The sequence below is a fragment of the Argiope bruennichi genome, chromosome 10 (genome assembly GCF_947563725.1).
Source record: "Argiope bruennichi chromosome 10, qqArgBrue1.1, whole genome shotgun sequence".
NCBI lineage: Eukaryota > Metazoa > Arthropoda > Arachnida > Araneae > Araneidae > Argiope > Argiope bruennichi.
The window spans coordinates 108,416,861-108,430,078 of record NC_079160.1 but is presented as its reverse complement, the minus strand read 5'-3'; the positions used below and the strand labels follow the sequence as shown (position 1 = coordinate 108,430,078).

Genomic DNA, 13,218 nt, shown 5'->3' with positions numbered 1-13,218 from the left:
TTCTGTGGTTTAACTGTGTTTGAAAAAAAAAAAAAAAAAAAAAAAAAAAACTTAGCACAATTGAACATTATGATATTAATAAAAGTTATACGAAGTTTCCTTTATGAACGACAAAAAGTTGCTATTGGAAAAGAAACTGCTGCTATTTTATTTTTTTCCTTAAATAAACGCATTCATAACTAGAATCCTCTGTTATTGTTAATATTTATTGAAACTATTTTTTAAATGCCAATAATTATTTAAATTATTATGTTATTTACTAATCTGCTGTTGCTATTTATTTTATTAATTATTTATTATTGGTTGAAACTGTAAAGTATTAAAAATCAATCTTTATTGCTAATTTTAGTTCCAAAACTTTTTTTTTTCAGATGTTTTTAAGGTATTTAATTTTCATTGTGTTTGTATCGTGTTCACCAAATTACATTGTTTATATATATATATATATATATATATATATATATATATATATATATATATATATATATATATATATATATATATATATATATATATATATATATTTGTGCCGGGTTTACACTCGGCCAGTTATAAGACGACCAGTAGGCAGCGCATGCGTAGAAAGGAACTGATTCATGTTTGTCACAATTTCATAAGATAGATTCAGACATTCCATGCTTGACTATAAATTACCGTTTTGGAGTCCCTGAATTTTTCTTTTTCACTGCGTATCATTTTAAAATGATGGATATTTACACAAAGAAACATTGTAAAAGTGGGGGGGGGGAGGCCAATATACCTAAATTTGAAAAGCTATAGAAAAAATGGCAAATAAAATGAAAAAAAAAACAACCTCACATCAGAAAGAACAAAGAGTAAAAATGTCTGAATTAAGTGATCAATTTTTTTCACGCCAAAAAAACCGCCACATTCTACAAACGCATGCGCAGTAAGAAGAAGAAAAAAACAGCACACAGCGGCATGTTGTTGTCCCGTCGGGACAATGGCCGAACAGCATTTTCAGCCTTTCTGCGCAAGCTGTCTACTGGCCGAGTGTAAATCCGGCATTATAAATATTTAAACAATTTTTTGTTCGAAAAAAAAAAAAACAGTAACAAATGGCAAGGCATGTTTCTCCATTGGCGCTCACGTTATGTCGTGAGACAATGCTCTGTTTATTTATTTTAATGATAAACCAGAAAGGGAACAAGATTCACCATATTCTACATTTTTGCTAATAATAAAAGGGGTATGTATGTGTTTAACTGTGTGGTGGCATGCTGCAAGACATATTCGATTAAAAGCTACCAAAATTGATACAGATATACTCTGGAAGGTAAGAATGTGCAATTCGAAGGGATTTTTTCAAAAAAAAATATAATTAATTAAAAATTAAGCTATAATTTTGGCATTTTTCTACAATAACTTTCGAAAATACTGCATAAAATTTACTTTCACGCCATTTTAAAATTTAAAGAATTTTTTTATGATATAAATTTATAATTTAGTTTTTGAGCACATTTATTTCTGGATTTTGGTAATTTTTTTAACATAGTTTTCTACCTAATTTTCGATAATAGATTTCACTTCTGCAATAAAAGTTAGGGGGTTTTGTTTCATTGCTTTATCAAATATTTAGATGCATGATTTTCTTCAATTATTGAAAATTAAAGAAGGGTTCTGTTTAAAATCTATGTAGTCTTCATGAGAAATAAGGAAGAGCAGTACCATGAAACTTGATGTAATTATTATAGTTCATGTACACAATGACTAGAACAAGTGTAAGTCTATTAAAATAACATAATTCGAATTTTTGTTACAATTTCATGATTAAAAATATTTTTTGAGGGAATCATGAACATCAAATTTTGCATAAGAAATTTATTTGGAATTAAGCAACCAATATTTCTGCAAACTAGCTGTCGTCGAAGATATCTTTTAAAATTGTTTCTTACATTCATGCAATCCATAATAATAATTGGGAAAATACTGACTATTTCAAATCTATTGTCTCATCTGCTTTGGAGGCTTGTGCAATTTTTTATTCAGAATTCTAGTAAAAAAATTTATAAATTTGGCTCATAGATAATATAAACCCATATAGTACTCATTTGTTGAGATATATTTTGCGACATTCTGAAAATAGAAATTTATTAAGAATAAATGTGACAAATTATCATTTGCAATAAGTACACAGACTATTATTAATGTTAAAAACTATAAACTCTAGATTTATCGGAAATAAAATTTAAAATTGCGTTAAAACAATTGTAAAAATTATAATAAAATAATATGTGCCGCATTCTTAAAAGCATGCGGTTGAAATTAAAATTCTGCAATAATACCTGTGGTAGGATATTTGATTACTTTATAATTTGTGTCTCCATTTATATTTTATTAGTATAATAATGTTTATAGGCTGGCAAACAATCTGTAAATTATAATGTGCGTTATGAACCATCTGGAATGATCTCCCCAAAGCTTTTTTTGCATACTTTCTAATAAAAATATTATCTCAGAAAATGCCTTGCATGGTATTGGCGTTCAATAGTTATGAAATGTCAATTTTTGGCGTGAGTCTAACATTTTTATTAAATCTATCGTGGGATCCTTGGCGAACATTTTGGCGATTAATCACTGGCAGGCTCTTAATAGTATTCAAAAATCGAATGGGTGTTTAAAACGCGTTCTTCTCTACCAGTTGAAACAAACATTTGGCACTAAACTGCACATATAACCACAGAATCCGAAACTAAATTTGATATATCTGTCATTGCATTTTTGAGTTATACGGAAGTCACCCGGAAAAAAAATTTCCCACTGTCTGTAAAAAAAAAAAAAAAAAGAAAGAAAAAAAAACACAATAGCATAGAAAGATTTATTAGAAAAGATAGAGCAATATATCAGTTCATTCTCAATATAAGAACCATTGCAATTATAACATTTGTCATACAGTGGAATTTTGTTTTCCAGTTTTTGTATTCCAGCGTCATACAATTCTGTCACCTGGGAATGGTGCAAGTGTGTCATAGTTGTCTGCAAGTCTTCGTCTGTGAGAAAGTAATGCCCGGACAAGCACTTCTGCAAGAACATGGATGTCATTGGGAGCAAAATCGGGTCAATAGGATGGGTGGTCGATACCTTCCAGCTAAACGTCTTAAGCAAATGTTTTGTGGAATTCGCCGTATACTTGCGAGCATTATCGTGCTGCAACACAACACCAGCACTTAGTATCCAATGCCTCTTATTCTGAATGGCTTGTTGCAACTTTTTAGTGTTGCGCAATAACGTTCAGCGTTCACCGTATCACCTCTCATCGGAAGTCAATGAGCAGAATACTTTTTCAGTCCCAGAAAACTGCACATTAATTTCCGTGCGGATAAAATCTGCCTGATATCAGTTACACAGGGAGCTTCACTGTGACGCCAATGCATCGACTGTTGCTTGGTTTCTGGGATGAAGTGAGCAATCCACATCTCATCACCAATAACGATTCTGTTGTGGAACTCATTGATTTCGTTGTAGTACCGCTGCAGAAAAGTCGTTATGTTTCGTTTGTTGTTTGAGTGTAAGGCATTTAGGCATTCACCTGGAGCACAATTTTCGATTTCATGCATTGCCATTCATTTCCATTACATGCATCATTTCGACGATTTCAAGCATTATAGTTCGTGATACCTGCGGAAAATGGCTACTGAGTTTCGCAACGGTTAAACGACGATTCTGCAAAATGCACTGCCGCATTTGCTCCAGAAAGTCGTCATCGATTGGAGATGACCGTCAGCAGCGTTGTTTGCCATGGGCATTTTGTCCACTTTGGAAAATTCTCGACTGACGACACCAGCGATGAACCATCTGCTTGCTCACAACATTTGGTCCATACATTAAGCAACACAACTCACGGTGGATTTCGATCGGCTCCTGTGCTTTTAAAACTTTAATATAGACTTCACCTCGCAGTCGGCTGGAGAAATAAGAGCCGACATAATTTGCGCACTACAATGACGTTAATGTAAGCAATCAGGAAATTACAACTGCCTCATCCAATAGTCACACCCACAATCTATCAGGTTTTTGTTCCTTTTGCAGTGCCCTCTTTTGGAGCTTTAGAATACTTTTTTTTCCCAAATAATCCTCGTATGTTTCTGAGGGTACCGACCGTTATTGAATCAGAACCTTCTTAGGTTTGACGCAAAATTTGATGTCTGCACTGTAGATGCTAAATCTGTGTACCGAATTTTTATCTGTCTTCATTTAGTAATTATCGTATCAATTTATATTTGAACAGCCGGATGGACAGACTTCCTCTGAATTGATTTTACCCAAAATTTGATAGAAATCTACAACTTCAGAATATAGATTATATATCAAATCACATCCAAAGCGATTTTGAGTCATTTTTGTCAGAGACAGATGGACAGTTTCCAAAAATGTGTTTTTCGAATTCAGAGATCTCTCTAAACGTGGAGATTCGTCAAAATTTCGAGTTTGAATTTTTGGACAATTACAATACTTTCTCTATACTAATTGTACGAGAAAACAAAGACCTATTGCTATGTAGTGAATCGCAGAGCTGCGAATGCTGTAATCACTTCTACATCGCATAATAATGTTTTTCAAAATAATGTACACCTTGTTTTCAAATTAATTTTAAATAATTTAATAATTAAAAAACGAGATTAATTAGATTTTTGTAATGTTGTTGGTAAAATTTACAAAAAAGCTATAAATAAGCAATTACTAATTTTTAATCATTTTAACTGAGAAATAAATTTCAAAATAAATATTTTCGATTCTTTTCCTTGCTATTCTTACGTTCGTTCATAAAAATTTACTCAACTACTACTGAAGGGGGGGGGGGATTATATATGATTAAAATAAATATTATAAAATTCGCTAACTTTCAAGTACCGATCTTTATCTTTTATTTTAATTTCATAATTTCACCGCTTGAGGACATGTCACCTGTCTCAATAAAATCAGCGTAGTCACTTTACTATACGTGCTTGTTATTTCCCTGTCTAGATGAGTCACCGTTTTAAATTTAAAGAATTTAAAAAGATTTTACCGATTACCCTGTATATCCCTTTTTGTACTGATTTTTCTTTTAAATTTTGCTGAAAGATGCTGCACTCAATATTTCAATATACTACGGGCTTGACTAACTTCAGGGTTCGTTGGAAAGTTTTCTTCAGTACATCCGTTATTTACTTTAATCATAAGCATTGATTATTTAATCTTACTCACAAAAAGCTTACGATTTTTTTTTTTTTAATTTACAAAGGAGATTATTCAAATTTTTAACTACATCCCAATATTTTGTCCACTGATTTTCGATAAACTTTTATACCTGTTAAAAATTTCAATTTGTCTTTAAAATTCGAATCTGTTTTAAAAAAATGTATTTTCCTATTGTAATCGAATTCACAGATTTATGGATATACAACAAATTTTAAGAAAATTAATAACTTTGCTGTCAGTTTAAATCAATCTAGAGCTCTCTAATCCATAGAAATGAATATGAAACCCATCCAATGGGAAAGACGACTTCCTGATGTTTCCTTACATGGAGAACAAGAAACTTTACGAATGTTTAACGTTAATGCTTCATTGAATTTGAAGGATTGGTCAATCTTCTCTTCTAAAACAATAAAAATAAAAACAAAACATGCATTGGTAATTCTATCCTACAATTTCATAAAACTTTACAATGAAGATATCTCTGACAATGGAACAAAAAATTTAAATAAGGACGCAAAGCATTTTGAAATACATATTAAATAATGATTATAATGAACTTTTTCAAATGTGTTAACACAATGTTTAATTATTTTTTTAATCTTATTAGTTTATTAAGATTCAGATATTTGAAATTAATTAAAAATCGCCTAAACCACACATGAACGAATAATGCTCTGGTGATGCCAAGTATTGAAAAGCAAACTGCCAAAAAATGTACTTTTTTAAAAAAATATATAAAGAATTTACTATCAAAGAAAAAATCGTCTGTTTAAATGAAGGTATTTTTTATCACATATTTTAATATTTATTTTTAATTCTTTTGTTTTTGAAAAAATATTTTAGGGCTCAATTTTTTTATAAAGATGGTAGATTTTGACCTCTACCATCTGACTGTAGACCTCTCTACTTTTTCAGTGTATAAATATAATTTATTTCCTTTTGCATGTGATATCGAAACAGCATTTCTTTAAAGCTTTCAATATTCAGAAGATGCAAGCTGTATCGTAGAGAGAAAAGAAAATCGATTTCTATTACTTTGCTTATGTAGCAGCAAAACACATTTATTCTTTTCCAAAATTAGTGAACAGAAGGCGCCATTGAAAGAGCAGCACCAATTTTTGGCACTGCGCATGCGCAATAACAAAGTATATTTTTTCGTCTTTATTTGTGAAAGAGGAGGGGGGGGGCTAGGAGAGGAAACTAATGTCTCCCAACAGTATAACTCTCTTCTTCCAAAGATGATAAAGGCAGAGTTTTTAAAGCTTTTCTGCTGCGATTTCTCCTAAAATTTGAATTTAAAAAAAGATAGTTATAGATAAATAAAATTTAATTAAAATGTAAATAAATATCAAAATAAAATTTCGATATATTTACATTTATTTTAATCTTAAGTGATATGATTTTTTATTGCACACCCACGGTTGGACAAATCTTTAAACGAGAGCAAGGAATACAAGAAAAATAACCAAAAGCATTTATTTTGAAATTTTATTTTTAATTAAAATTGATTAAGAACAATTTATTTTGTTAAACCTTAACTTATATCAATTCAAAACTTTTTTAAATTTATCAAGTTAATATATCACTTTTTATTGAATAATTATGGAATAATTCAAAATGAATTAGAACAGCCAAAATGCAAATTATACCAAAAGCCATCACTACACAAAGGCTTCAACATCCTTATAGCTGCAATACAGGAACCACCACTGACAATAGGCAACAAACATAATTATAGAATTAAAAAAAAAATCAAAACTAATGAAACATTATAACTTTGAGTTATTGTTTGAATATGTGTTTTTCCAAAAGTAAAAAAAAAAAAAAAAAAAAAATGCATGTTGAGTATTTTGTCTGAGATTTAAGAAACTAATAATGTCATATAATGTATATTTTTAAATGGGAATTTCTTTTAAAAAAACATAGACATGATTTTGTATAACTTTTATTTACAAATTTTTGAAAGATTTATTTCAAAAAGATTCCTTGTTATTATACTTCTTAGTATAAATAGCAAAGAAATAAATAGAAATAATTACTTGTCAGAATTGGGCTATACTTATAAAGTTTATCTCTTGTAAAAGAATAAAAAAATATACTTAAAATATTTTTGTACCTATCTTCATTTCATACAAGTTCCACTGTTCATATCTAGGAACTTTTCATTTTCTTTTCTCACAAGTACGTTTTCAATGTTTATATAAATGCTTTTTTCCATATTTCACAGAATAAAAAATTCTCACTGATGCGAAAATATTTTTGTATATATCTCCATTTCAGTCAATTTTCACTGCTCATATTAGGATTACCTTCCACTGAAGACATTTCAGAATTTTTCAATTTTTTTTTCTCATGAATGCGCTTTCTATGCTTGTACAAATTTCTTTTCTGGAAAAATGCTTTTTTGCACACTTCACAATAGAAAAGTTTCTCATTGGTATGAGTAATATAGTGCTTATTCAAACTAGACTTCTGAGAAAATACAGTTCTGCACAATTCACACTCATAGAATTTTCCATTAACATGATTAGAATAATGTTTCTTCAAATTACTTTTAACAGAAAATGTTTTTTGGCACACATCACACACAAAGGGCTTGTAATTGTTATGTATACGATAATGTACCTCTAAAGTAGCTTTTTGAGAAAATGACTTGCCGCAGATGGTGCAAGTGAACGGTTTCTCTTTTGTATGAATGCGATAATGCCTATCTAAGTGTGTTTTTCTAAAAAATCCTTTACTGCATATATCACAAATGAAAGGCCTATCATCTGTATGAGTGTAATAATGCTCATGTAAGTGTGCTTTTCGAGAAAATGCCTTACTACATATATTACAAACAAAAGGCTTTTGATTTGTATGACTACGACGGTGCTCAAGTAAATCAGATTTCCGCAGAAAAGCATTACTGCATAAATCACAAACATAAGGCCTTTCATTTGTATGAATACGATAATGAGTATCTAAAGTATACTTTCTAGCAAAAGCTTTGCCACACACATTGCACACAAAATTCTTCTCATTTGTATGCAAATTAAGATGTCTCATTAAAGAGTTTTTTTCAGTAAATGCTTTGTTACATATTTCACATATAAAAGATTTTTCCATAGCTTGATGATATTACTTTAATTTGAAAATATACAGCAGCGCAAATGAAATACAGAACATTCAATGAAGTAAGCTTAATTATCTTTCACAGAATATGCTTAGCTTCGGTAAAACTGTCTTTGATTATGTAAGTAAACCAATGCATAATTAATAGTTTTCCAATATGTAGAATGAAGAAAAATATTTTAAACTATATTTACAGAAATTTTTTTTTTTTGAGCATGTAAAAAACAATGTTGATTGTTGTTGCAAAATTTATTAATGTTCGTAAGTCATCGATACAGTTTTTGAGAATCCTGCAGAGCTCACATTTTAAATAATTTTTTAGTCTATAAAAACTGAAAAATGAATCCAATGCATTTATTAGTCAGATAATATTGATATTTAAATCTGAAGGAAATGAAAATTTTAAGCTTTTCTTCAGTATAACTGTCAAAGTTTCCTAAACATCTATGAAGCATGACATATTCATCAATTATTACTTCATTATTTCATATTTGAATGGTTTATTACCTGAAACAAAAAGAAAACAAAAAAATTAATACATATATAAAAAGTTTTTTACATATTACATGTAATTTTTTCAAGAGAATATATAAAAATTTTATACAAATATAAGATGTAACAATGATGAGTAAATTTATATGAGCAAATTCAAAAACACTGTTAATGTAATAAAAAAATTATAAAATATTTTCAATATAGATTTGCTAATATTTCATGTAGACTTCATATGAGTAGTCTTTTAAGGACATTATTCTTTTCTTTCAATCATTGGTTCCAGCTAAAATCTATTTTTCATAAAGCATATTACTTATCTTATTTGATAATAATTAAGATAAGTAATATGTTTCAATATGATACAATAAATATCTTTTATAATAACAAGAACAGACCAAGTCCAAAAACATTACAATGAATAATAAATATAAATTACAAATGCCTGGATTTGTTTAAAAGACATCTGTTAAATATTTGCGATCAAAATAATAAACTATAGATGCTGAAATTACCATAATATGCATAGATTAAAAGAATACTAAAGATAATAATTTCTTTCTGCAACTAGTCAATTTGATCTCAATAACTTCTGAAAAATATATTAAATTTTATGAAATGTTATCAATGTCAATATCTTTTTTTATAAATATTTTATAAAAAGGCAACTTATATTTTTGATAAATAAAATTAAAAACAAGTAATATTAAAAAAAATTAAGTCAATTCTACTTTCACAAGAACTGAACTCACATTCTTCACCTTCACATGGAAAATTTTGAATTCCTTGCATTTTATCTATTGAGCTACTGCTTGTTGATTTCAATTTTCCTTACAAACTGCCAAAACTTTATTTAAAGTATTAAAAATTAATATTTGAAAAAAAAAAAACTGTATTAACATCAAGTGTCATCCACTGCAAGGTTAAAAAAAATGTATTTGAACTTGAGTGAATGAATAAAAAGTATTTTATTAATGATTGAAAATTTGAACAAGATATATAAATATATGTAGGGAGAATAATAATAGGAATTGAAAAATAATATCAAAGACCATATGACTGAAATATTGAAAAATACAAACATTTTATCCATATAAATAAAAATGAAAAGCATATTTAGTTTATGACTTATAAAAGACCAAACTATCCAGTACATTAATTTAAAATTTTCATCACAGATTACGAAACATAAAGAAGGTTACAATGACAGTTTTGGAACAATTAATCAATAAAATAATTATTATTGATTAAAAACTGTCACAGATATAATTATCTGACATACAACCAACTAGCTCTGCTTTTGCTCTTCTTTAAAAGGTGATATCAAGAAAATTCCAATAGTAACACATGCTGAAATGGTTGGACCTTGATCTTAAATTTGGCAATGTAATTGTTTTTTTTTTAATCGTTACAAGCTGTAAATAATGTGTATTGTTTTTATATATAATGGCGTTCAGTTAAGTGCTAATATTAATTATTATTTATTTATTTTTACTTTTTTAAGCATCACATTCAGTTTTTTCAAGCATTCAAGTCATGACCATTATCAGTTGATTTTATATGTGATAAGTTTGCTTTGTTATAAAAACCTCAAATTTTACTCACAAATACTAAAACATAAAAAAGATTTAGAGAGAATGAAATAACTTTTTATTAATAAAAGACGAAAATATTTTCACCTTGAAATATTTTATGCATACCAAATAACAGATATAATATAGAGAAAAGTCTAATAAAAATAAATATTTATAAAATTTCCTTTTTATATTCAAAATATTGAATAATATCATCATTATCATGCAATTAATAAATATTAGAGTACAATTAAAGATTTTATGATAATGTAAGCTCCAAGAAACATATCATTAGATAATATATATCTTTTTAAATTAATACATTATGATAAAGTACGAAAGAAATAATCAAAATGCATGATAACTGAATGAATGTTTTGAGAATTTTAAAACATTTTAAATGAAGAGATATGCTTATTTAAAGTGGATACAATTTAATCTCTAATCAACAATACACAGACAAATAGAATTTAATATTTAGACCATTTATAAATTCCATCTTTTATAAGAAATTTTAAAATTATCTTTATCAAAGTTATATAACTATTTAACATATATATTCTAATAAAAAAAGTTAATTAAAATAACTGATAGATATTCTTAGATAAGTATAAAACATTATTATAATATATCACAAGCTATATAATAAACATTATTATTATAAACGATATATAATAAACATTATTATTATATATCACAAGCATAAAATAATTTAAACCCTTATATTATATTTAAAATTTCTCATACAATTGCTACTTTGCTGTAAAGGAACAGTGATAGCTAACATTATTTTCTATTTTTTTTTATCCAACATAAGAATTTATTTATTTATTTTGAAGAATATTAATTATACCTATACTTCAGATAAAAAGAAGCACAATGTGTTACAAAAATCCATTTGTAAAAATTAAAAAATTCTGTGACTAATAACTCTATTTTGAAAACATTTTCAAAGAAGGAGATAGTATATTAATATTTAAAATTTTATAAAATATTTTGTCAAAAGACCTTTCCATTCTGTCAAACCAAAACATATCACTTTATCAAATTTAAAGTTAGACTTAAAAAATGTCTATGGACATCATCTGCTAATTCTGAAACATCTTTTGTTATAAAGCAAAGGTTTGTGAACACATTTCATAGATTCTAAAAATAAATATTTCACTCGAGGATAATTTAATAAGCAGATTGATCAAATGCGTGTGTGTGTTTGCGTGCATGTGTATGCACATTTAAGCAGTTACATGAGCTAAATAGAAGAAACTTTTGACAAAAGAGACCAACATTTTTCCCTTAAGTGGTTTTACTATGAGATTTTGATAGGGATTTTTATAATGCATGTAGTCTTAGAGAAGGAAAACTTAAGTATCCTTAAAAGAATGTTATAAGCATTAAGGATTTTTATCCTTTCACTTGGAGCATGAAAAAATGCTGAAGCTAGCAGTTTTCTACAGTGCATGTTAAAAATAATAAAATAAAAAGTAGGAATTTTATCAGCAAATAAAAGAACATTTTAGAATAAAGTTAATATGAGCTAAATTAAGATAAAAATAAGATTAATTAGGATTTAAATTAGATTAAGAGACATCTTTACATATATATGTATTGTTTTTCAAATTATTACATTTTATATAGCACATTTATACAGCTTTAACATATAGTATTTTGTTTTTTACATTATTATATTTTTAATCATTCTGAATTTAATAATGGTGACTCATTAGCAAAGAATTAACTTCTATGAAGCGATTATGATAATTGCAGGAAAACTTTCTTTAATTATAGTAATCAACATGTTTATTTTACTCTTTCTTTCTTTTTTTTTATTGAGAGTTTGGTGATCTGACACATTATCAATCAAACTTATCTTATCTTGAAATTTTCAATTTGAGTATTTTAAAAAATTAATGCAAAAGAAGCCAAATAATATTAATAAATACATTTGAGGAGTTAGAAATAACCACTTCTCAGATAAGTTTTTTTAGTTTCACTAAAAAATAAAACAAGTACTGGTAAACTTCTAGCTCTGTTGGATAGACAATATTCCAAACAAAGCTATCCCAGTCCCTTTTATTTTCTCCTATGCAAAGTATAAACAAAGATTATATTTTAAGTATATTTCAAAGTAAAGTATATATCAAAGTATATTTTAAGTATATCTCTTTTTTCTTCCCTTCCTTACATTATATAATATTTCATTTGGTTAAAATCCTCCTCAGTGTGCACCTTCACATCGCTAAGGATGCCAAATCGCCAAAATTGAAAATCGAGAAGCCTGGCATAGTAAAAAACACTGTTGATAGGATTGCCAGAAGAAATAGTTTTTTTTTTAATAGCCATATTGGTGAGACATTTTAGAGCCATATTAGGGCAGAATTCAACTTCTCATTTTATCATTCACCTACCAAAATCTGCTTTACATTTGTAGAAAGTTTGTGTTTCATGGCTATTAGAAGAAGAGTCCGTGACAGTCGCCAATTTGGCGACGATACAGTATTATATCTTACTGCAAAATCATATAGAGGAAGCTAAACTAAGCAGAAAAACATATGTTATATTGTGAATAAAACACATAAAAATTTACTGTTGAGAAGTTACATGATAATACGACTTAATATTTAATTTCTAGAAATCATCGTATATTCATAACTTTAAATTTACCATAAAATTAAAAATTATTTACATATGTTTCTTTATATGATCCAGACGATCTCATACGAAATGAAAGCTACAAAAAACTAATTTCTTAAGAATGCTTACTTTGTTTCTAATACAAGGAATTTTAAAAAACCTATTTATTTTTGATAAGCATACCTGTTAGATGAAAATATTGAAG

General features: G+C 27.6%; 1 protein-coding gene across 2 annotated transcripts; it reads right to left on the bottom strand.

Moving 5' to 3' along the window:
* Window positions 1–7,131: 7,131 nt before the first annotated feature.
* Window positions 7,132–13,218, bottom strand: LOC129988717 (gastrula zinc finger protein XlCGF7.1-like). Of its 2 annotated transcripts, none has more exons than XM_056096984.1 (2): window positions 13,143–13,218; window positions 7,132–8,823 (listed from the first exon to the last, which is right to left on the bottom strand). In XM_056096984.1, exon 2 carries the CDS (start codon window positions 8,308–8,310, stop codon window positions 7,483–7,485), a length of 828 nt encoding a protein of 275 aa, XP_055952959.1. In that variant the 5' UTR covers window positions 8,311–8,823; window positions 13,143–13,218; the 3' UTR covers window positions 7,132–7,482. The 2 variants fall into 2 exon arrangements, with proteins under 2 accessions (XP_055952959.1, XP_055952960.1); XM_056096985.1 differs by having other exon boundaries at window positions 13,066–13,166.